The 24,531-nt window shown below is 41.8% G+C and overlaps 1 protein-coding gene and 1 long non-coding RNA gene across 10 annotated transcripts in view; one reads left to right on the plus strand and one right to left on the minus strand.

The window, feature by feature from the left end:
- The first annotated feature begins 5,766 nt into the window (after window positions 1-5,766).
- Window positions 5,767-24,531, plus strand: part of NFIA (nuclear factor I A) — a 376,336-nt gene continuing 357,571 nt past the window's right edge. For 4 of the 9 annotated variants that reach the window (XM_045035930.1, XM_045035932.1, XM_045035931.1 and 1 more), the window contains exons 1-2: window positions 10,498-10,635; window positions 16,827-17,358. In XM_045035930.1, the coding sequence (XP_044891865.1) occupies window positions 10,513-10,635; window positions 16,827-17,358 (655 nt within the window). In that variant the 5' untranslated portion in view covers window positions 10,498-10,512. Of the gene's footprint in view, window positions 6,098-10,497; window positions 10,636-11,042; window positions 11,366-16,826; window positions 17,359-24,531 lie in introns of those variants that run through there. The other 5 variants (XM_019837122.3, XM_006934782.5, XM_006934781.5 and 2 more) reach the window with 5 other exon arrangements.
- Window positions 8,921-10,966, minus strand: LOC111561749. The gene is made up of 3 exons (XR_002744513.2): window positions 10,596-10,966; window positions 10,382-10,432; window positions 8,921-9,162 (listed from the first exon to the last, which is right to left on the minus strand). It is a non-coding gene; the product is annotated as an uncharacterized LOC111561749 (long non-coding RNA).

Genomic DNA, 24,531 nt, shown 5'->3' on the forward strand with positions numbered 1-24,531 from the left:
ATACTTTGCACCCTTGGCTTTGGTCGAGATACAGGCTTCCTCTCTCTGACTATCCTACCAGCTCACTTGCGTGACATCACCTGTGGTCTTCAAGAACCTCTGCAGCGTACTGTGTTGTGTGTCCAAGATAGGACAGATCTGTGGGGTAGGGGAAACAGGGAGCTATTATTCAATGGGTATAAAGTTTCGGCTGTGTCAAATGAGTAAGTTCTAGAGATCTGCTGTGCAAGCATAGTGCCTGTAGTTAACAATGCAGTGTTGAGAAGGTATACTCTATGTTAAGTGTTCTTTCTTACCCCCCAAAGTGGTCCGGGGATTGGGGGGACACAAGGAATCTCTTGGAGGTGTTGGATATGTCTATTATCTTGATTGTGCGTATGATACCATGGGTGTTTGTCTCTGTCCAAGTTCACCAACTTGTATATATTAAATATGTGTGGTTCTTTGTATATCAATTGTACCTCAATAAAGCTGTTTAAAAAACAAAGGATGGGTTCATTTGTTTACCTTTAATTATGATTACAGCCAGCTAAACATTAAAATGTTACTCCAAAAAAAAAAAAAAAAAATTGAAGCCTGAAATCTTTCCTAAGCCAAACATCATAGTTAGACCTCTGGGGAAGAATGCTAAATGAGTTGAATTCTATTCAACCTAAGTGAATGATGTTGAGTGGCTCCCTACAGTTTCCTGTGCCTTAGTTTCCTCATTTGTGTGGTGAGAAAGACAGTGCCCAACCTACCTATCCAGAAGGAAGGTTAACAGTGGTAACATGTGTGGAAGGTCTATAAAAAGCAAACTCAGTGTCCTGCTATTTATACTTAAAATTTCCCCCTAGTGATAATGCCCTGCCTTGCATCAGTCACACTCCTGAGCCTGTATTATATCAGAGTGCAAGACTGGAAAGGGTAACCATTTGTTCATCTTTTCGTTCACACATTAATTTACCACACATCCACTGAGGATTATAGCACTTGGCTTGTAGGGACACAAAGATGAATAAAGGTAGTGCCCCTTCAAGGAGCTCATAGTCTAGCAAACACACAAATAAATAACTGACATACACTGTGAACATAACTGTCCTAGAGATGAGCATAAGATGTTAGAGAACACAGGAGGGAGTGGCCAATTCTGCTGGGGGGCGGCGGTTGGGAAGTAGCATTAAACTGGTTATTGAAAAAAAAAAAAAAACGGAACAGGGAGAAGACATTAGGGACTTCTGGGCAGAAAATATCACACAAACAAGGGAAGAGAGGGATGAACGTGCATGGTGTATTCAGAAAGTGGTGAAAATAGAAAAGTGACTCATTTAGTCTGGATGAAAGGGTAGTAGAGGGAGACTAGGCAGGGGGAAAGTCTGGAATCGGGGGCTGATAATAAAATCAATAGGAGAAATGGATGAACCTTTTTTTTTAGTTTAAATGAATTGACGTTTTAAAAATTAAAAAAAAACAAAAAACAAATGTATTTTGTATTAAGCTGGGGAAAGCCATATGCTTTTATACAGAAAACAATCCAAAGGTACCATGTAACTGATTTACAACCTTGATGATGATGATGATGACGATGATGATGATAGTAGAGGCTGGGCTGCCAAATCAGGGATCTCAAAACACAGTGGCTTAAATACGATCTAGACTAGAGAAGAAGTTCTGCTCCATAAGGTCACTTAGGAACCCATGTTCCCTCCATCTTGCTGCTTTCTTGTCTCCCAAGGTGTTGTCCCTGGTCTTTTTAATTGAAGCTGAGTCCCTAACATGACCTCACTGCAGCCTTTGGAAAGGCCACAAGTTTAGGATAAATTTCTTTTAAGCAAGTGACATGAAAGGTTGACTCAATAATTCTTCTCCATTCTATTCAGATCTTAATCATGTATCATGCCTATCTGCAAGGAAGGCTAGGAAATATAGGCTCCAAACTGCTCATTTATGTATCCAAAAATAGAGAGGGACAGATGTGGGGGGAAACAGTCTGCCAAAATCTGCTTATTAGGGAGTCTCATCAATTCCTAGATTTGTATTTTCTTCTAGTATCTATCATTTATATTGCCATGTTGGTCCTCTAAATGCCCATGTTGATTACCTAGCCTAAAAAGTGCTTTGGATGATCTAAGATTTACCCAATCAAGAAAATGTGAAATAGGGGTGCCTGGGTGGCTCCGTCAGATAAGCATCCTATTTTGGCTCAGGTCACCATCTCATGGTTCGTGGGTTTGAGACCTGAGTCAGGCTCTGTGCTGACAGCTTGGAGCCTGGAACCTGCTTCGGTTCTGGGTCTCCCTCTCTCTCTGCCCCCCCCCCCCCCGCCTCTCTCTCTCTCTCTCTCTCTCTCTCTCTCAAAAGAAATAAACATTAAAAAATTAAAAAAAAAAGAAAATGTGAAATATATCCGTATGGTCCAACATTCAACTTAGTTCACACGTTAAAAAATACATTATTAGAAAAAAACTGCAATTTTGAATCATGTTGCTAAATCTGTAAGACTCTGATGTTGTAGTCTTCCTATCAATGCCCTGAAAGAGGATTAAGTTTTTATTTGGGTCAAAAAAGCAGAATTCCTGGAAGAGCCTACTCTTTTCAAGGCATAAAGCCAGTCTACATGGAAGCATGAGGCTCTCAATAGGGTTGGCAGTCCAAAGTCACACTATTCAATGTGCAGCTGATTTTCAGTGGCATGGTGGGGCTGATGTTACTGGAATGCAAATTCACAAGGTGAGAAGAGCCAATATAAACACTGAATCCATGTGAGCGATTGTTACTGTTGCTGGTATTATTGCAAAATGATTTGACATTGGTAGGTTTAAGGATACAGAAGTGGCATCGTGTGGAGTAAGGAGAGCCTCTTTCACTAATAGCTCTTATTATATATCTTATGGGTATTTGGACTTGGGAGAGCCCGGAAAATATGCACTCCCAAGTTGTCCCTATGGATCAAAGTCCCTAAAAACTAATGAGTTGTGGGTCTTCCTTGCTTTCTCTCCTCTTTCCCACTCTCTTCTCTTCCCTCCCTTTCTCTTTCTTGCTCATTCATTCCTGCTGTGCATAGTTCAGAACTTCACCTCCTCTCACTTCTTTCTAATTGGTCTCTTTGCCTCCATTGCTGGAATGATCTTTCTAATCTGCAAAATTTACTTTGTATATCATTTGGTTAAACACCTTTGATGTTTCCCAAGTCCTTCAAGTGAAAGTTTAAACAGCTTACAAGGCCCTCCACCATCTTGCCTCAGCCTGATTTTCCAATTTCGTCTCTAGTTACTGTGATATAAGCTAGACCAACAAGCCACAGTTAAATACATCCTCATTCTCTGGCCCTGTGTATACACTGTGCTTTCTTGGACAAGAATGTCCTGCTTCTCCCTTGTCTACTTGACAAATGCCCAACACAAACGTCATTTCCTCTTTTTTAGCCTCCTGTGACTCTTCCTATCTACTTATCCGAGCAAAACCATTCTATCATCTGTATTTCTATTGCCCTTTATGTATATCTAAGTTGGACACAGCACTTACTGCATTATATTATTATTTATTATTTTGTCTTTCCCTTTGGACTGAAAGCTTCTTGAGGGCAGGGACAATGTCTTATTCTCTGTATCTCCAGCTCTTAGCACATTCAATGTGCCTAGAATATGGTAATATTAAACAGTAATAGTGGTATCGCTATAGATACAATATTTTCAGCACACATAATGTACTAGGTAATTTATATATGTTATCTGAATAGCTCCTGTTTTCCAGATGAGGAATAAAAAGCTTACAGAGGTTAAATAATTTGTCTGGAGTCACATAAGACTCACATTAATACCTAAGTTCAACTCTAAAGCTATACTATGTTGTTGTTGACTAGATGGAGATATAAAAGGTCACTTTGGAAACAGTACTAACCTACCACATTAAGCGGAGTTAATGAACTACAGACATGCACACAAAACTCAGTTACCACCTACTGACAAGGCCTGGCTGCTTAGCCTTGAAGGTTATGCAGATCATGGCATCTCCAGAGCAATGCAGTACAAACTGATCCCTCTTGTGCATTCGAAAGGCTCTTAGCTCCTGAAAAAACAATCCCCCATTCTCACGATGGATTGATGTTCTATTTTATAGGTGTTATATAACTATCTCAAGGTTACACAGCCTAGCACCAGCTGTACTAGGCCTAGAAGGTTTTTGGTTAATTGTTTTTTGAAGCCACTGCATCCCATCAAATGTATTTCTAGAGTGAAAGTAGTATGCCAAGTTGAAAACGATGCTGAGCAGAAGGGGCCAGGATTAAATGCCACAGACTTTCTGGAGCAAGAGAGTATCAGAAACTATAAGGGGCAGGCCAGCACAGCAAAGCTTGTCTCACACCAGCAGTGGCCACACAACCATACCTCTCAGTAATGCTGCATCAGTTAGCTAGTAGTACAGTGCAAGCCTGAAGCCAAACATGTGGCTCAAAACGAAATAGGAGGTTTCTCTAACCTCTAATTTAGCTGTGCAAGGTCCTGTTATTAATTAATAGGTACCTTCACCAAGGACAGTTAAGAAAATCAGACAACTGCCAGGTGGCTTCCTATTCCTCTGGACTTCTCATTGGATCATTTTTATCGAGTGAGCTAAGCACACATTTTCCTGTAACTCAGTTATTCAGCAAAACGTCCAAAGCTACTTAACTGACGCAAAGCAAACAAACGCAGTAGCCTGGTGGTGATGCTTTCCATTTAAAGGGACACTCCCTTCCTTTAGAGTTGTCTTCCCCGGGCACCAGCACTGCACCAGTGGCTAGTCTGTTGTTTGAAACAAACGCATGAAAGATTGACATTGAAATGGTCTTAAAGAGTCTGGGTTAATGAAATGAGATGAATCAGTGAGATGAAGGACTGAATGTTCCATAACTACTTTAACAGTCTCCTTCCCCTTCCCCCCATTTCAAATGTCTAAACAGAGCCCTTCTCTCGGGGAGACAGGAGGCAGAGGGGGGCGTCCAACTTTGTGGAATCCAGGTTTTGTAAGGATATTGACGAAGTGGATGCTTGGCAATTCAACTAGAATTTCACTGCATCTCCTCCTTTAAATGAACAAATTTATTCTTAAGGGAGCCCCCCTAGCAATTTTATGTTCAGTCATCTGCAGAGAACAGAGCCAGTCTTTTCCTTTAGGAACCTAGAGTAGAAGCTTTATTTCACTGCAAGTTCTCTGTGACATTTTGCACTCTCGTGATTTAATGCACCAAAGAGGATCTTTAACTCTTGGTCTACACCAGTGCAAATAAAGGTTAAATCTCTCACTAACCATCATGAACTAGCCTAATAACTCACGAGAGGCTACGGAAAAAGAAACCGAGAAAGCAGGTGTGCAGGCTTGATTAAAACGTGCAAAACCCGCACAACCGCAGGCAATTGTATTGTATCCTCGTAGATCCCTAGTACCGGCTGCGAGGTCCGCAATCAGGGGAACTTCCACAGCGCCAAAAACACGATCCTGCGAGCAGGGCCTAGTAACACAGGAGCTTTTCTTCCGAACGGTGTCCCGACCGGAGCTTGCGCTGAATGCCGGGGCTCCTATTGGCCACGCACCGTGGGGGAGGAGGAGACTGGCGGGGAGAGAGACGGGAGGAGGGGAGAAGGGGGCAAGGCCTTTTCCCTGCCCCCTCCCGGCCCCCTCCGCTGGCGGCTGCCGGCGCCTCGTGCGTGGTTACTATGCAAATTGCAGCGATTGCGGAAATAAACAAGGGGGTAGGGAGAGGAGAGAGGGACTGCGAATCGATTGCAACTTCTGCAAAGTCTCGTACAATCCAAAGCACACAAGGCAAAACCAGAGAGAATCTGAGAACCAGCCAGCCCGGGTTGGATCGCTATCAAAAGAGGAGAGAGAGACAGTGAGAGAGGCAGAGAGCGCGCATTGCAATTGCAAAAGCCTTCTGATTTGGAGTTAAAAAAAAAAAAAAAAATCTCCAAGAAGCCTGCAATTGGCCCACAGCTTTAAAAAAAATCTCTTCCGGGTTTTCAACGGTTCCAAGTTTATTTAGATTTTTTTTAATGCAAAAAAAAGGGGGACAACAAATGAAGCAATTCGTCTGAACATTTTAAAGTTTCTCACGTACTCTTTTTACATTGCAATGGTACGTGGCACATCTTAAACTTTCTATTTTGCGTTTATACGATGTGTGTTTTATAAACAATAATGGTAGAATGATTTTGTTTAATGGCTAAGACTTTAAAATTTCTCTAGCTTGCGTATGCTTTTAAGTGATTGCTGGGTGAATGTCTATTGTGATGGTTTTGTTTTAAAGATGTAGCTTTGTGGATGGCTTTTTTTTTTTTTTTTTTGTGCTATGTACATCACAGATCGGGGTTCCTTCTTTTTTTTTTTTTTTTCCCGAGATTTGAAAAAAATGCTGAGCTTGACAGATTTTTTTCCTCCTAGCGCTTGCTCGGTTCCAGAAAGGGGGAAAAAAATCCTGTTACGTGCTCTGTTCTGTAAAAAGACGTCTGGCCTCAGCAGTCAACCTAACTCGAAAAGAAATGTCTGGACCCGGCGAATAATTGACGATTCGATCCTCTAATCAATGGGACAACATGGGAGATTGACAAAAGCTTCAGCCAATCATGAGGAAGCTTGGGTGTACAATGAATGGTTCTCAGTAGCCAGAGGGGGCGGGGCAGAAAAGATCTGAAGTTCTCTGCGGCTCTGAAGGGGATGGTGTGGTTCAAGCTGTCAAAGCTACAAGGTCTTCCGGATTTAGCAAGCACAATAGGAAAGAGTTTTTGAGTTTAAAGGGGGAAAACAAAACAAAACGGATGGGGGGATTTTTGCATGAATTGTAATGCTTTCTTAATTGCCTTTTGGAAAAAAGTTAGAAAAATTCTGCCAGAGAGATACTAACTTTGCATTAATAATTATTTTTAAATTCAGGGAAGTTGTTAACTGTTGTGAAGGGGGAGGTTCAGCTTTTAAAAAATGTGTAGCTTAGAAACTTGAACTACAGGACTGTATTGAGCTTTGGGAAGTAGTGTACTGAATACTCAGCATTACAACACTTCTCCGTCTGGTTATCTGAGAAGCTTTGGCTTTTCAAATACTTTGAAGGAAGAGGCAAGCCTCTCTTCTTGAACTGGAAACAACAGTTTTAAGGTTTTAAGGGGGGGGAGAGGATGTGTCACAGGTGGACTGACAGCTGTTTTATACATTTGAAAAGAAGAGGGGGAGAAGGACTGTTTCTTTCTCCACTTTTCTTGAATTCTGCTATTTAAATATATGGTCAGTGGCAAATAGGCTATTAGAACTAGCCAAGTTCACATTTGTTCTTGTTACCACAACAACCCCTGTGGAGGGTGTGTGTGGAAGATTACTGACTTGCTAACTCTTCGTTGGAGTCTGGCCTCTTGGACAAGTCTTTGATACCAATCCAGTGGAAACCAACTGCAGTAACTTGCAGCTTGTCTTGGAGGCAGTAACTGGCAGCCTCTGACTAAAATACATCCATCTCTTCCTTCCCACTGAGCATTGTAGACACCTAATTCTGTTGGGAAATGAATGGAAAATAGTATGGGCTCTTTCCCATCTTTGGATTAAATTCCCATCGAGCTATTTCCCAAGGCTTTAGGCCTTCTAATCAAATCTGGTTTGGAAACCTGACGTTAAAATCCACTTGGATGCTCAGTTCACTGACATTATCCAATTTAGTATTATACGCATCTAAGAAAAATCTGCACGCAAGTGACCAGTGGGTCGAAAAACTAGAGAAGAAAAATATTGGAAAATGCTAGTGATAAAGTTGGTCTTGATAAGAACTACAGAGTTAATGGCAGTGTCACTTATGTACCCCAATTTTATCTTCACTGCTTTGGGCATTAAAATCTAAATCATATTAATAAGATCTTCCTATCAAGTAACCTCCGAAATGAGAGGTATTTGAGATGTACATATAAGTGAAACCTTATTGACGTAATTTATATATCTAAGAGGATTTCACTAAAGCTGGCAAGGTAACATTTCTGCAAATAAAACACAGTAAATGCAAGGCTGGGCTCTGTGCCAGGAAGAATATGGATAGCAGAGAGCATGACAGGAGCCTCCTTTGCGCAAAGACAATCCCATTTCAAGGCAGCCTCCTAGCACTTGCAAAATAAATGATTGGAGCGGTTATTTCCAATAAGGGGTTTATCCTTCCTAACAATGGGTCATTTATATGATTGCAGTAAACTAGTTTTTGTACTTCACCTGTTTTCTACACTGTTTTCTCTACTATCCTTTCTTTCTTCTCTCCCCCCTCCATCCCTGCTCTCTCTCAAGTGTCGTAGTATCTTTGTGAACTCTGGACAAGGATTTACTTTTGCAACTTGGGAAGAGGGGAGAGAGTTGGAAATGTTTTTTACCCCCAGACTGCCCTTTGAGGAACATCTGTTTCTTTGTGTGTGTGTGTTTAAATTTATGCCTGTTGGAGAGAAAGTTACCAGAAGCCTTTCTGTAACTGTAACTCTTCTACTGTATTTTTCTCAGTCTTGTTTCCAAAGGCTGTAGTTGGAACTGTGCTTTGTAGTGTTTCCCCGCCTCCCCCCCCCCCCCATCCCGCGGGGGAGGGAGCGGGAGCTGGCGGAGATAGGAGAGAAAGCAGGAGCGGATGTGAAGGGCTTTGGTGCTGAACTTGGATCCAGCCCTTGCCTAGAGGGCGCAAACAATCGTCCCATATCCAAAAGTCTTACGAAGGGCGCCAAAAGTTACTTAAGATAATATTGCTAACCGCAGAAAGCTGGAAATCGCGGGCACATTCACTGCTGCAACAAAAGAAGTTTTTAAACTAGAAATATCAGCATTAAATTACTTTTCCCTATTTTTAAAAACCAGGGCGATGTGCCAGTCCTTTTTTAAAAAAAAATCCTTTTCTTTTTCTTGAGATTCAGTTAAAACTAAGAATCTTTCTGGTTTTGGAAAGAGGCAGATGTGAAGTATATCTTTTAATACACCAAAAGAAAGATTTTAATCTGCTCTGGAAGAGAGCTTCCCAAGAGTACACACGGAACAATAACTTCTCACTGTGCCTCAGTTACATGTTGGGACCGTCAGCCAGAAACTTCTATCGAGGAAACTTGGAGCGAGTTGAAGTTATAGATCCCAGCAAAGGTTTCCGTGGCCAGGAAGGTTGTCTCTGTAACTCGGCTTAGCTTTTAGGACATTTCTCTTCTCCTGAAATCCAAGAGGAACCAAGGAAAAGCAGTTGTTTAATTGGGGGAAAATGGGACTCTCTCATTAAAGATTTAAGTCATTATTTTCCCTCACCCCTTAATAAATAATTTGACAGATTTTCAAGGATATTTAGTAGCAGGGTGTGTGAAAATGATCTGAAGCATTCAGAAATTATTTTAGCAATAAAGTAATCGGAGAACAAGCATAAAATAATTTTAGAAAGATGCAGAATATTTTAGAGGATTATATTTTGTTTTCTCCAGTAGCATGTTTCTTGCCCCTAACTTTAAAAAAGGGGGGGGGCGTGGAGGTGGGTGGTGTAGTCTGAATGAGCGTGGCCTTAGCACATCACTTCATCCCCACCTGCAGAGTGGGGGTTCCTACAGGACTGTCCTCTTTTCCGAGGCTCTCTCGCTATTTAACCTCTACCAAGGTGCAGATTCCTCTGTCTGTGTGCCAGTGTCTTTCAACCTGATCTTTCCTTTTGGAATTTTGAGAAGGATTCGCAAATGCAGCAGGCTGCAAAGTAGAGTTAGGAAGAGGAGGAGGAAGAGATGGGATGGGGGGGCAGGAGGAAGAGGTATTTTTTTTTCTTTTTTCTTTTTTTTTTTTTCCATGAGGGAGGAAAGCCTGGAGAGAAAATATGAGGTTAAAAAAACTGGAAAAGCAGGCTTATTGGCAACTTGCCAAACCCTAAAAACCACCCCCCTTTTCTGCCAAAACAATACTTTAGCAAACCTAGAATAATTGCAGGAAGCTCTTTTCCATTTTAAGAACGATTACCTGGGGAGGAAAAAGAGGGGATTCTTAAAAGGCACCCTTCCAGAGGTGTCCCAGGAACAGGAACGGTAATGATAGCCTGTGTCCAGTTCTGGGCACGCGTTTGTGGACCAGAATATCTCCCTTCCCTTAGGGGACATCCCTTTCCTTTTTTTTTTTTTTTTTTTTTCTCCTAAAGAGAAAAAGATGTCACAGCTAAACCACTGTTGTTTCTGAACGTGATAGAACTTTTTCTATGGCGTCTGTGTTCAGACCCACCAGTTTCACAGTCCTGGGAGGGAGAACGCTCATTAATCTCCGCCTCTTTTTCTCCAGACAGCCCCCCCCCACCCCCCAAATCCGGTGACTCTTCTGTGTGAAATTATTCCCCACCACCCCCGCTTCTGAATGCCACAGGACTGAAGCTGCACAAAGTTTGCAGGATTTTGTGCATAATTACCTCTGCCGACGATCTATTCCCACAGAAAGCTTCGTTGGAGAGATTACAATGCTTTGAGCCGTACCGCATTTCAGAGGGGAAAAAAAAAAGAAGTTACCTAGGAGGTCTGATTTTTTAAAAAATTTGCATACATGCAAATTTGCCCCCCCCCCCCCCCCGGCCTTCTCCGCGGTTCTCTACGTGCCCACACAGTGAACCGGGAGCGCAGGGCAACCTGGCAAAGTTGTCCAAGTCCTCCACCGAGGTCCGCGAAGGTCTGCGGCGGGGCTTGGGGGATGGGGATGAGGAAAAGTAGTTTTGTTTGCTTAAGCACATCCTGTGGCAGCCTATAGCTGCCCGGGAGTACAGACTGTAACTGCTCCTCACTGCGTTACCCAGTAATGCGCTGAGCGGGGAAGCGGGGGCGGGGGGGGGCAGAGGGAGCGAGAGAGCCTGCGAGCGAGGGAGCGAGAGAGGGAGCGAGCGAGCGAGCGCGAGCGGCCGCGGAGGCTCGGGACCCGGCTGGCCGCGCGGCGCCGCAGCCGCCCCCTCCCCCACGCCCTCCCCCCCCCCCCCCACCGGCGGCGGCGCGAGCGGGCGGCGGCTGTGCGGTGCGGTGCAGAGCGGAGGCGGAGGCGGGCGCGCGGGCAGCTCGCGGGCACCCGGCCGGGCGGGCGCGGGAGCGGGAAAGGGTGCGCTATGCCTTTAACGCCCGCGTACAGTAGACATGTATAGTGGAGTGTAGGGAAACTCTAGGCGGGGTTAAAGTTCAGCTCATGGAGCGGCAATCGCGCTGGCTGGCTGGCTGCAGTTGAGCCGAGTTGGAAATGTGAACGCAAGAAGCAGGCTTGATTTTTTTTCTCCCCCCTTCTCTCTCTCTCTCTTCCTCTCTCCCTCTTTCTCCTTTCTCACCCGCACTCACGCACACCTCCAAACCGCACACCCAGACGCACACGCACACCCCACCGCCCGGCAGTTATGTATTCTCCGCTCTGTCTCACCCAGGTAAGCAGCTGTTTGGATGCGGCGGGATGGGGGGCGGGGGGCCGGGGTTGCGGGGGCAGACCTGGGGCTGGGCACGGGGTGCCGGGGACCGTCGCGCCGGCCGGGCCCGGGGAATGTGTGTTGGTGTGTGCCCGTGTCTGCGCGTGTTTCTGTGTGTATGTGCGCGTGTGCTCGTGGAGGGGGGGGGGGGAGAAATACAGCTTTAAGAAAGTAACTTTGTTTCCATGCGGGTGCATTCCTCTTGCACGGCCATTTGTGTGGGCACATGGCTAATGGCGCCCTCTTATTAATGCGTTAATTAATATCGGGGCGATTGACTGCGGAACGGCGGTGTTTTCGGACGCCCCGCACGTGTTTCGGCGGGGTTGCAGCCCATGACACGCTGAAATCTGGACTCAGCGTTTCTGCAGCCGGCAGGCCGGTTTCTGTAGTTCCGCGGCGCCCGGGGAGGGGGCCGCCGACGGAGCCCACCGCACGCCCCGCACGCTCGGGGCAACCGAAACCCCCGGGTGCGGGAGAACTCGCGCCTCTGCGCCCACGGCCCGCGCGCGGAGCCCGCGCCGCGGCAGCTTCCCCAAACTCTTACTTTTGTTTATTGTTTGTCAGCCTTTGGGGTCCGGCCGCGGGAGGGACGCGGGCCGGCGTCCCGGGCCCCGGCCGGGACAGCGCCCCTCGGACGCGGGCGGGCGGGCGGCGGCGAGCCGGCCCCTGAGCTCGGCGGAGCGGGGCTGCGTGGACGCGCGTCCCCCAGCGCCGGCCGGGTGGAGCCTGCGTCCTCGCAGCTCGGCGCCCGCTCGCTTTCCCGAGTGAAAGTTTCGGTGCCGGGACGAACCCACGCTGCGCAGGGCGGCGAGCGGCGGAGGCCGCGGGGCCGCGCGGGCCGGGGAGCGCCGGGCGGAGTTGGGCTCTGGGCCGCGAGCCCGAGCAGCAACCCGGGCCGGACGCGGCTCCCCCAACCCCCCCCCCCCCTCCCCTCCCGCCGCCTCCCGCCACCGCGCGACTCGGGCAGCTCCGCGCGCAGGACGGGGGCAACTTTTCCCCTCCGACTCTGCTGACTCTACTCGGAGCGTGGGTCTCTCTCGCCCCCCGCCCCTCCTTCCCATGCCCTCCCTTTTCATCCCTCTCTTGTCTGCACCACCCCTAGGCAAAATATTGCTACTTCATGGCTCCAAATCTGGACCTTTTTGAATATATTATTTATTTTCTTTGAGTAAAAGGCATGAAGTCGAAGTGATTTTGCGCTAAAAACATTTTTTTTTTTTTTTTTTTGGAAAAAAAGTGTGAGCTTTCATACTGTTTTGGTACATTGCAATCTGACCATTAATCACCTACGTGAAGTTGTATGCTTCATATAAAATGTTTATTTACCACTCCCTTAAAAAACCTGCTACCACTTACTGCTTTCATTTAGCAGGAGATAACGGTTTAACCGGAATACTTGATGAAAGGCTAAAAAAGTGCCAATAATTTTTTTCTTTTCCTTTCTAGATTCTGGATTTATTTTTCATATGACATCCTTTCTTATTCCAATATCGAACAGTAATCATACCGGCTATTTGATCTCGGAAGACTCTTAAAAATGCATCTTTTATGTTGAAATGGTCTGTTTGGGATTTAGGCCTAGCCTTAGTAATGGGTAGCAGTTGCTTGTAGTTATTGTAAAAGTTTTTTATTTTTCCCTAGCAAACTTCCAAAGTTCCTATTTTGGGAACTGGTGGAATTAGGAAGGAAACTTTTCCAACCACTTCTGGCAAGGTTCACAATTGCATATGGATAAGATGCAAAGTGTCAGAGAATTTGAGTGAGTTATGACTTCAGTGAAAACGCTGAGTACGAAGCCTCAAGTTCTTGCTGGCCAAAGTTTGCCACCCAGAGAATGTGTAGACAATACCAGGGTGCTGCAAGAGTGGGGAATGACCTGAGCAGACCCATGAGCCTCTTCTCAAGTGAGCTCTCGAAAGATACATTTATGTTTGGGGTTGGTGCATATGTGAGAATACCTGTGTCTCTGTGCAGGCCCAGGGCAGAGTCAGGTATTTGACAAAGCTGGATTCTCTTGGCTCCTGAGCTATTATCACATTAAGAAAGTTTTGTTTTGTTTTGCTTTGTTTTTTAAACATATTTGGCAGTGTGATTGATACATTCACTAGGCCTTCTTCTGGAAACACCGCTGAAGGAAACACTTAGTGTAACCGTTTGTGAAGCAAAGGTACACTAAATAGTGAATGAGAACCATAGATTTTGAGGTCTTCTTTAAAAAATTGATTTACAGTTTTATTCAACTTGCTGGAACACCTACAAAGCTCTAGAGCCAGTTTTAGAAAGACAAACTTAGGTAGTTTATTGGTCATTAAAGAAAGTCCAGTCAGCACAGTGATAAAAGTACTCTAAATGAAAGAATGAACTCCATGTATGTGTGTGCAATTTTTAAAACTTTATCAAGAAAATGTCAGACATCTTATTTTAAACCATACAAGCATATCGTAACCATCCTTTACCTGACCATAGAATGATATAACCCAGTAGAAATTTATAGGTGAACCTTTAAAAAGTAGTTCCAGAAATATCAGCGCTCAGTGGTTCTTAAACTTGGCTTACTTACAAACAGATCAACGTTTAAGATGCTGATTCAAAGTCATACCGCTTTTGAAACAGGTTTTCAGGTTTGTTTTCATTGGTGGCCTCTAACTTTCTCACTGAGTACCTATGTACAATATTCTTTATTTTCTCTTGACTATTTTGGAATATTACATAGCGTATGGCAGTATGTGCAGCAACATGATTTATAAGGGCATACTTTTTTTTCAAAATTAATTTATGCTGTGCCTCGACATTACCTACAAGTTAACGATATTCTTTACTTTTGATGATCTAGAATATTTCTGATCGTGAGGTGAGAAAGATAACTAGCACTTTAATGGTACGTGGGAGTAAAGTTATACAAAATATTGTGGACTTTTATTGGCACATTCTTGAAACCTTTGGGGAGTAATAAGTCGTAAATACTTTTGATGCAAAATTGGGGACTTAGATTATTCTTAATGATTAGTTGACATAGTTGGCCTCGTTTAAGGGTTTTTATGATGAGATAGATAGGCATTTGGTTGGCAGGTAAGCAAAATCCTTTTGAACACGAATGAACGCAGCTCACAGTTCTGTGAGAAGCTTTACTAGTAGGAGTCTCTTCCAACATTTAAATGCCATATCAGAATGCTTTTTTAAAAAATGTTTATTGTCATTAGTAAACCTTTTGAGTGAGATAACATTTTAACATAAATGTGGATTGTTTGGAGTGTAGTTATGCTTTGCTTTATAAAATGGGGCTGAGATTTTAAAATGAAATCCTCCCTTTGGTGAAAGCTCACTTTGTAGTTAGGGCAGACTCCAGGAGTTCTTTGCATGATACCACAGAGCCTTGGTCCCTAGCATGTCCTGTGTATGTAAGGAAATCAGCCAATGTGAAGGACTGTTCCAAACCCCAGTTTTATGTATTTTAGAGCATTTCAAGGATGAGCTCAGAATTTAGTAATGTTTAAATGCTTTGCGGTTTGGTGTATACCTTATAAACCGTGACCTGAAAAATGCTCCCCCACCCCATTTCTGCCTTTTAAAGTATGGCAGTGAGAAAGATTCTCAGACATCAGAAATTAAAAAATGTCTATGGATAAAGGATAATATAATTCTTGTATTTTTCTCTGTTTCCTCTCCACTTAAAGAATGCACATATGTTATAAAAGCTGACTTCTCTTTTGGATTTTTATTGAATAAAAGCAGTTTTCAAAGCTAAACTTGAAATGCAGAGCCTAGAATTGGTTCATAGAAGAAAAAGATAAATGTCAATTAGTGAAATGATTTATTATGTATTACATTATTATGTACTTGCTTTAAAAATAGTCGTCTAGTGTTTACATGATTGATTATAATTTAGAATGTTTTAACAGTCTTGGAAAATTGGAAAAATATTTTTCCAATTTTAACCTCTCCATTTACATTTGAACATTTAAAAAATTAATAATTTATAGTAATAATATTTTGGACATTACAGTTACTTGTGCCTCCAAAGTATATATTTAGATGGATATTACAAACTGAAAAAGAATGCATTTTATAATATTTGTCTGTTCTACACCCTTCTTTAAAAAGTCATCAAATATCTCTTTGGTTTTCTTATCCTCATTCATTTGAAAGTAAATAATTTATCTTTTGGGGGTTTGTGCGGTGGAGAGAAGTTATGTAAGATCAGTGTGGGTTGGTTAATCAAAAGTTAGATGTACTCAGAAAGCTTTGTGGAGGTTACTGTTTAATTTTTCTTTAATTTTGTATTTATATTTCCTAAGAAAACATCAAGTAAAAGAATCAAACATTTTCATAGGACAGTAAGAAAAATGTGAACATCTTAAATTGAATTTTATTTTCAAATTACTTGCATTTTAAGAGGCAACCGTGGAGGGTTTTCCTGGAGTCTCGTAAACATTAAATGTACCAGCTTCTCTATTTCCTTGTGAGAAAAAGCCTGAAATATTATTTTCAAAAATTAAATAACGGTTCTCTTTTTTTAGGGACGATTATTCCTGAAGGCATTTCACGAAATTAACTGTATTTAGTTGCAACCCTGTTGTCACAATGACGCATTCTATTTACTATTTGGCATGTACGCTTTTCTTTGTTTTTCTCCCCCCTTTTCTTCCTTTTTGTTTCATTCCCACAGTATCAGCAAGTATGTCTTGGAAATAGATCTTTTATTTCAGCCTGAAGAATATCAAATTCATCTCTTCTTTTGTAGACGCCAAATTTTTCTAAGTTTTTGACTAAAAAAATCATACGCAACTGTAATACTTAAGAAGGAATTAAGATGTTACCAAAATGACTGAGAAACAGATTAGAGTCTACAGGCAATATTTTTAGAGGGAAAGTCTTTGTTTTCATTGATCGTGGAGATGATTTTTTGCTCCTAGACTTCCATAAACATTGACTGGCATCTAAATGTTTAGGATTTGCCAATCTGGCGGCCGAGCCCTGGCTGTACTACAAGTAGTGAGGTCAAGGCTGGAGCAAAATTAGATATGCCTTTCTTGAAATAGGGTTAAGATTATATATCGTTATAAGCATTTCAATAAACTTCACTTACTATCTAAAGGATTTGGGACCTAAGCCTGGCAATAGAACCTGGTGCACTTTGGTGAACATATCAAAACATTTTAAGATTTTTAGCAATTTTTTTTGCCGAGATTGTGAGAAATGATACTGATAGTTTTCTTTTTTCCCCCTCAGACTCCCTATAGGCATCCTCTGTATAATTTTGGTAAGGTAATGCTTGAGTCGACTTTCAAGTGAAATAAGCATGTTTTTTTTTGTTGTTGTTTTTTGTTGTTGTTGTTTTTTTTTAAATGACTATCTGAAGAAAAGTTGTTTCCTTTTGTCTCCATTGTAGTTATATTTTTGTTTTTGTTCATCTCTCTAGGATGAGTTTCATCCTTTCATTGAAGCACTTCTGCCCCACGTCCGAGCCTTCGCCTACACATGGTTCAACCTGCAGGCCCGGAAACGAAAATACTTCAAAAAACATGAAAAGCGTATGTCAAAAGAAGAAGAGAGAGCCGTGAAGGATGAGTTGCTAAGTGAAAAACCAGAGGTCAAGCAGAAGTGGGCATCTCGACTTCTGGCCAAGTTACGGAAAGATATCCGCCCCGAGTACCGAGAGGATTTTGTTCTTACAGTTACAGGGAAAAAGCCTCCATGTTGTGTTCTTTCCAACCCAGACCAGAAAGGCAAGATGCGAAGAATTGACTGCCTTCGCCAGGCAGATAAAGTCTGGAGGTTGGACCTCGTTATGGTGATTTTATTTAAAGGTATTCCGCTCGAAAGTACTGATGGTGAGCGCCTTGTAAAGTCCCCACAGTGCTCGAATCCAGGGCTCTGTGTGCAGCCCCATCACATAGGGGTTTCTGTTAAGGAACTCGATTTATATTTGGCATACTTTGTGCATGCAGCAGGTAAGTGCAATGGTGAGACGTTGTTCTGCTTTCTCGTGTGTTTCTTTTCTGCTGACCTCTGTATATGCCGGGCCATTCTGGCCCCCTCCAAGTGGCAGGCCACATACGTAGAGACAGGTGTGGTTGCAAAGGTGAACCAAAGTCACCAGAAGCCCCGGTGTCTGAGGGGACATCTTCACTCAGGTGGAAAAACGTAGCTTTGAGAGGATTCTCCCCGAGTTCAGTTCTCTTGGCGAGTAGTGTTAGCAGAGGTGTTGGTAGTTCTGTGATATGTTTAAACCACGTTTTTTGATGATGGGCGAGAGAAGCCTCATAACACCTTTCTCATAAAGGGGGTATTTTGAATGGCAGGTGATCTAGTTGAAAAGCACTGAGCTTGGTGGTGAGGCAGTATTTTTAGTTGCTTATCTTCTGGGAGTGTTTTTAACTTACTGGGGCCTCTTGGACCCCATGCGTATTAAGAAGATGTGGTAAGATTACTGTCAAATTGCTGATCATTTATGAAGGAAAAAGAATCACATTGATACGCAAACTTTAGTAGCTTTGTACTTAGGAATTCGCATTGCTGTCTAAGATAGCTGAAGGAAAAACAAACCAACTCTTTACGCAATTGATGGTAAGGTTAATCTTAAAAGTAACCAACCTGGGTAGTGCATGAATGCTCTGAGAAATTGATATTGATCATTGATGGAGTGAGTTGCTTTGATTGGGGATAAAATTCTTTATTGTTTCAAGGCTGTTTTCAAGGCATGTTTTACCTGTGTACGTTACACCATTCTAGAGTAGCATTCAGGATAAAACTACTGAGGGCTGACTAAAAGAATGCATTTTTACTTTGTTTCTTTTGCCTCGTTTTGGACAAAAGGTTCATTGTGTTATGTGAAAGCTCAGGTCTTGTGTAACTTGTTGACTTTTTATATGTACATATCGGTCTTGCTGGATGTTACCTTCATGGCAGTTACTTGAGCCAGATGAAAGAAAGAAGGTTGTGGAATCCTACCAGTAGGCTCTTTTGGGGTTCATATATTCATGTTTTTCTCCCCACAAAGAAGAGAGGTGTTACCTGTAAGATCAACACTGTACTGTTTTGCAGAATGTTTTTAATTCTAAAAATGCGAGCTATTTTTTAAAGTCAGCTGATAGCCTATTCTCTATTATTTTCCTCAATATATGTTTTAGAAAGAGAACTTTTGTTACCCATCTGTCCTTACATAAGAAACTGGAGAAATTAACTTTGCAAGCATGTCACATTATCATTTGCATTCTGTTGGCAGGGGATAGATGAGTATTTTAGAGGATGTGATCTGTAAGTGTTTCAAATATTTGGGTTTGGGAGAATGTGTACTTAATTGTAAGAAGCGCCTGTTGCTTTAGCCAGTTCTGGGTAGTGAAAATGAAAAGGCAGCACCTCTCCAATGACCTCTAGACAGGAACAAGTATCCTTTTCTTAATCCCCCTTTCACCCTATTGTTACTCTGTTTTCTCTATTGAAAAAGCAGAGTTAAATTTTTAAGAAATTTATTTGCGTACATAAGTGGAGATTCTGACAGGGAAAGGCAAGGTGCGGAAAAAAAAAAAAGGATGGGTGCTACAGGTGCTTTCAGGGAGCACCCTTTAAGATCTTGGGGTTAATCTTTTTGATATTTAGAAAAGTCCATCATTTATAAATTGTCGCCAGTGCTTTAATTGGCCAGCATAGAGAAACGAGGGTACCAACAGGTGACACACACCGTGGCTTGCGCTTCCTTACCAGGTACGTCGAGGTGAAGTACCGGTGACCTCTGTCGGGGTGAGAAGAATCGTTCTCAGTGTGAGATACAAACGTTTCCCTTAGATTGAAAGAGCCGCAGGCTCTCCAGTGATTGCCATTACATGTGTTCTCCTTCGTTGTTGACCGTTTGTTCCTGTGCCGTTGCTGCAAATCCTTGAGCTCACACGGTGGCTGGTTGTCTCAATACCTGAAGGATTATGTGGGTAACGTGACAGGTAGAAGGTTGCTTAGGAGAGTTAGCATCCCTACTGCTTATGAAAGATTTATTGACAGCAACGTGGATCAGACTACCTCTCGGTTTGGTTTTCCTGACGTATCCCAGAATCCCCTGTTAGGCCTGAATGGCAGCCAAGTGTTAGGCCATTGGCTTTCACGGAGCGCAGTAATGGCTGCTTCTCTGTGCACGCAACAGGACGGCTGCAGAAGAAAATATTAAGGGCCTTTTGTCTGACAATAGTTCAAATTTGATTTAAGAGATTTAGAGACCTGTTATTTGTGGACGCGAAGCTAGTTGCCAATACAAATACGAGGTAGATCGGTCAACTTACATACAACTGATTTGACAAGCATCTGTTATAATACTGAAGATTTGTAAACACTAAACAATGTTTTTACCTCCTTAAAAGTTTTGAGAACTTGCCAGTATTGGCAGGAGGCAGAGACTCTGAAACGTGCTTCAAGAAACATGCCAAAACCATTGTGGCCTTTTCACCTTTAGTAAATTTTTTTTCCCACTCTCTCTTAAAATGTTGGATTTTTTTTTCTTCCAAAATGCCATTTCCCCCACTACATAGCTCCCAAAATAAGACTTTTTTCCCTTTTAAAAACTTGTACAATAATTATTGCTTCAAGCCTCAGCCTTTTCATTGGTAGGAAGTTGAAATCTTAGAACACACGTCTAAATACTGGAAGCTAGTGCAGAATCAATCATTCTTTAAAAGTGGAGGTGATTTCTCCTAAGACTGATTGAGATGCTAAAATACAATACATAAACCAGTTTCCAATTTTTTTCCCCTCTAAATCCAGTGGTGTTAGAACTGTCTGAATTTTGGGGCTGATAAACAGTAACAAGGGTAATGAAATTGGAGTGATTCCATAAGCCTGAGAATTTCATCTCGTTAAAAGTATAAAAGAGTAAAACCATTTTATGCCCTTAATTTGGTCTTTATTTGAGTTGTCCTTCCGTATGTATCGTATGACAACTTGGAGATATTATGGAATTGTGGCAAATGGCTTTCTTTGTGGGCGTGTAACAGTAAAGCTAATTTATGACCAGTCTTTACCAGATGATCTGAATCAGAATCTACAATATACCCGGCACGTGGCAAGGTCACAATTTAAGTTGTTAAGGTCATAACCTTAGCCACCAGGCATTTGACCTTTTAGATAAAGTTAACCTTTGTTCATTAGTAGGCACTCAACCGAGAACTTTCTGGAGAGTTTTTTTTTTTTTTTTTTTTTTTTAACTGCGTCTGTATAACTTCTGGTAATGTAATCAGATTCTAGAAAGATTCTCAGTTGAGTTTGGTAAATTTTGTTGGGAGGTTCGACTTTTTAAGGACTCCTCTCTTAGATAGAGGTGAGTTGCTGTATCTGAACTATAGAATGATAGTGTCACAATTTATTTTTGATAGCTATTACCTGCTGTGAGGTGGAATGAAAGCTCTGAGGCAGCCATGTGGAGACATTTAAAAAGTAAAATTAAATAAATAGAATTATATTTAAATCAACTGAGTAAGGCCTTTGCTAATTTTCGAGCGGCATAAGGCCCAAAGCTAAATTGCAATAAGCATCTTCACTTTTTGCAGATGAGGAATTTCCTAAGACTGGAAGTATTTTTAGTGGCCTTAAAATTTGCTTTGAAAGACTAATAAATGACCGGAATTTGTCAGGTAGTTACTGTAATTGTTGATTAGCCGGTGACAGAGCGAATTGAATTTGTCCCAGTGTCCTAACACGAGTAGTGTTAGTTTTAAGGTAGAAGGTGACCAATTTTGCACAGTACTGTTTTAGTACAGCAGCTACTGGTTGCTTCCATGCTGGCCCTGCTGCTCCCTCTGCTTAGTTTTGCTTGGACCAGGAATAGTAACGGTCCTGTCACTCACTGAAAGAGCTGTTTGCGGTGTGTCGGAAGTCTGGTACCTGTTCTGTAAACCTGTACGGCCAGTATTACTGATGACCACATTACTTGCACCATATTGTTCATTTAATCATGCTGTTGTGAATGCTCCCTTTAAATTATTTACATTCGGCCAGTTTTATTCTGATGTGCTACGTATTATTCCATTTCAACAAAGGGAGAGATAGTCCCATTCAGGTGCATTTTAGTTTTATTTTGGCTTCATGATTGCCATTCCTTCATATAGTAATAGAGAAAGCCGTGATATGCAGATAGACCAGATGGTCATGTTGACAGATTGAGAATTCACTTCCTACTGCTTCAGAGCAGGTGTAAGATTGGGAGTGTCTGTGTATGAGCGTGTGTGTGCTTCGTGTGCATGTGTGTGCACATTCAGGCTGCACACAGAGTGCTCTTTAGAGCACTGCAAATGATTTCTTTTTTTAAAAAGCTGTTACTTTAAATACACTGTAACTATATGTGTAAGGTTAGCAGAGCATATAGAATAAGGATTGTAAACATTTTTAAGTGACTAATGTTAGATTGTTATAGTTTATAATTTTATGCTGAATTAGTTACGGTAATTTCTTAATTTTTAAGTGACTTAGTGCATTAGTTTGCATCAGTATTGCATATCTAAAATATGTTCAGTATATTTTGTTAGCAGGCATACATGCGTATGTGTGTATTTATGTTCAAGTTTAGGACGAGTATTATGTAATTACGCTTTTTCAGTACCTCAGTAAACTCCTTAGTAGAAGGGTGTGCAGCTAGTTTCTGGGATTTAGAATAATAAGCTGTATTCAGAAAAAGAGGGAGTAAGACTAATACACAGTGACGTTTCAAATTAAAAGAGTAAGTACCACCCTGTCTCAAACTCTAACTGTAATCTTAAGCTAAACTCAAGGTAGATTTTGTGGCTGACTGATCCATTCCAAATTATTGGTATATGCACCATTTTAGAAAATTTCATTTGTTTTTTTTGTCTTTTAATTCTTTAAAGGAAATAGCACCAACAGTCAACAGACTTGAGATAAATATGGCTTTTATGTCCTTCAATGTTTGTGTAACTTGAGGGTAGTAACAATATCCTTTGTCTAGAATGTAGTGAAAAAGATGGAAATTCAAAGGCAGAGAGGGTATAGGAATAGGGAGGAAAGGTTGTTCGGAGTAAACTTATGAACGGAGGTCAGCTCATTTATGGCTAAGAGGTTTGGATGTTGGTAAGAAATTTCCCAATGCTGCTGGCTTAGATTTGCCTTGTCTTCTTTTCCACCCAGTGATGAATAGCATTAATTTAAACCTATTTAGGGCTAGTGTGGGAGAAACCACAGCCTTTGTTGTGGTCACTGCTGTACACAGTAGGACTGGGTGTTTCACTTGGTTAAGGCCTCAAGCTGCTTCCACAGGATGCAGAATGGCCTGTCAGTTTTTAAAAACTTGCACAGAAGCAGCAACAATTCTAATTGCTTGCAAATGTTAATATAGATTATTGAAAGCAATTCTGAGGTTAGAATAGAAGCAAAAACATGAAATACAGATTGAATTCACTGAGAATGTTAAACACCAGTTTATTACCATCTCAGCAATAATGTCCCCATCTTTATTTAGAGGTTAAATCTTGTTTTTAAATATATTATAAACTCTACATCCTTGCGAGGTGGGAGGTGTGGGGTAAGGGGAAGGAAGAAGTCAGGTGGAGGAGGAAGAGAATGAATGAACTGGCATGCTTTGTTAAGAAACACAAAACTGTGAATTTAATCGCAAATGGAGATGCTCTCAAAGTGTTTTGGTTTAAGTAGTGACTGTAAAAGGATCCCAAGCACCTAGGTATCAAGTGGAGAATTTCATAATCCGTCCCCCTGCGTGCGTGTTTTGGCACCATTTGTTTCAGACTCAGAGAGTGTTTGGGGCTTTCGGAGTTCCTATTCAAAATTTTAGAAAAGAAAACTTTGGCGAAAATTCTTTTTATCTTTTGAAGGGTCCCGTAAGGGACACTGTGACGTGCATAAACTTGGGAAAGGGACTGTTGAGATGTTTATGATTATTACCATCTTGCTTTTTAAAGTGATAACTTACAGTGTTATCAAAATTTTGGTTGTTGTTTAGGCAACTGCAAGATACAGATTATTGATCTAAACTTTGGAGTCCCTCTGAACTTAGCAGAATTGTCTAGCTGCTGCCAAGACAGAAACAACTTTTACCCTAGGTCTTTCCCAGAATATTAGCAAACAGCGCTTCATGTGTCCTTACGATCATTTCACAGTGTAAAAGTATATTTTCTCTGATAACAGCACTAGCCCTCCTATGAATATTCTAGTTAAATAAACATGGCTTGTGAGGCAGAGAAAGAAGTCCGCAGTTGACAAATTGTGACAACCACGTGGAGAGGATATTTTTGCCGTTCTCTTTGCAAAAGCAACTAAATAAGACAAAACTAAGAGAAAAAAGTTCTCTTTTTCTTGATACGTATCTTGGCCTGTGTTGGTCTTCCTTGAAGCATAATATGTTGCTAATCCCAAACCTAGAAATGAACAGGGCAATGATAATAGCTAGAGATTGAAGTAGAATAGCTTTAGTGTTCTTTGAGACCTTTAAACTTACTTCTCTTCATGTCTTTCACACGCTTTCCTAGTGGTAAATATTTTGGACCTAGATCAATTGAAAGTAAAGAAAAGGACATGGGGGAAGAAAGGAAGGCAGGAAGGTGAACTTTTATTGAGTTGTCTGTTTTGCGGCAAGCATTATCCTGAGTTTTGCCATACATGGTAGTTTTCTTTTTTTTCTCTCTCTCTCTCTCTTCCTTTCTTATTCTTTTCTTAAAAAAATCACGGCAATATTGTAAATAAATATGTGTTCTTCATTTGTGCAGGCAAAAATAAAGTCTCAGAGTATCCAAGTGACATGTGTATAGTAAGATTAAAACCGAGGCCTTCTGATTCCAAACCCCACTTCTCTTCCACTTACAGTTAAGATCCACTCTGTATCCCTCTCTCTTATCCTGTCGTGTGGGGGTTGGGTGTCATTTAAATGGTATCCCACACCTACCTTGAATCAGAGGGAAAGAAAAAAGTCAAAATCCAGACCCTTCCCATGGAGACGTTTTAACTGTGGAGTCCAGTTCTGAGGCACAGAATGAGTCCATACTTGGCTAAGAGAGGGAGAAAATATTCTTATGCTTTTGTCAGTGTTGGGGTCCAAAGTCTGGAGTGACTTGTTCTTTCTTGTTTTTAGAATGTTGAAGTTCAGTGAATACAAGCACTATAACAGGTTTAAGATCCCC

The sequence above is a fragment of the Felis catus genome, chromosome C1 (assembly GCF_018350175.1).
Source record: "Felis catus isolate Fca126 chromosome C1, F.catus_Fca126_mat1.0, whole genome shotgun sequence".
NCBI classification, from domain to species: domain Eukaryota; kingdom Metazoa; phylum Chordata; class Mammalia; order Carnivora; family Felidae; genus Felis; species Felis catus.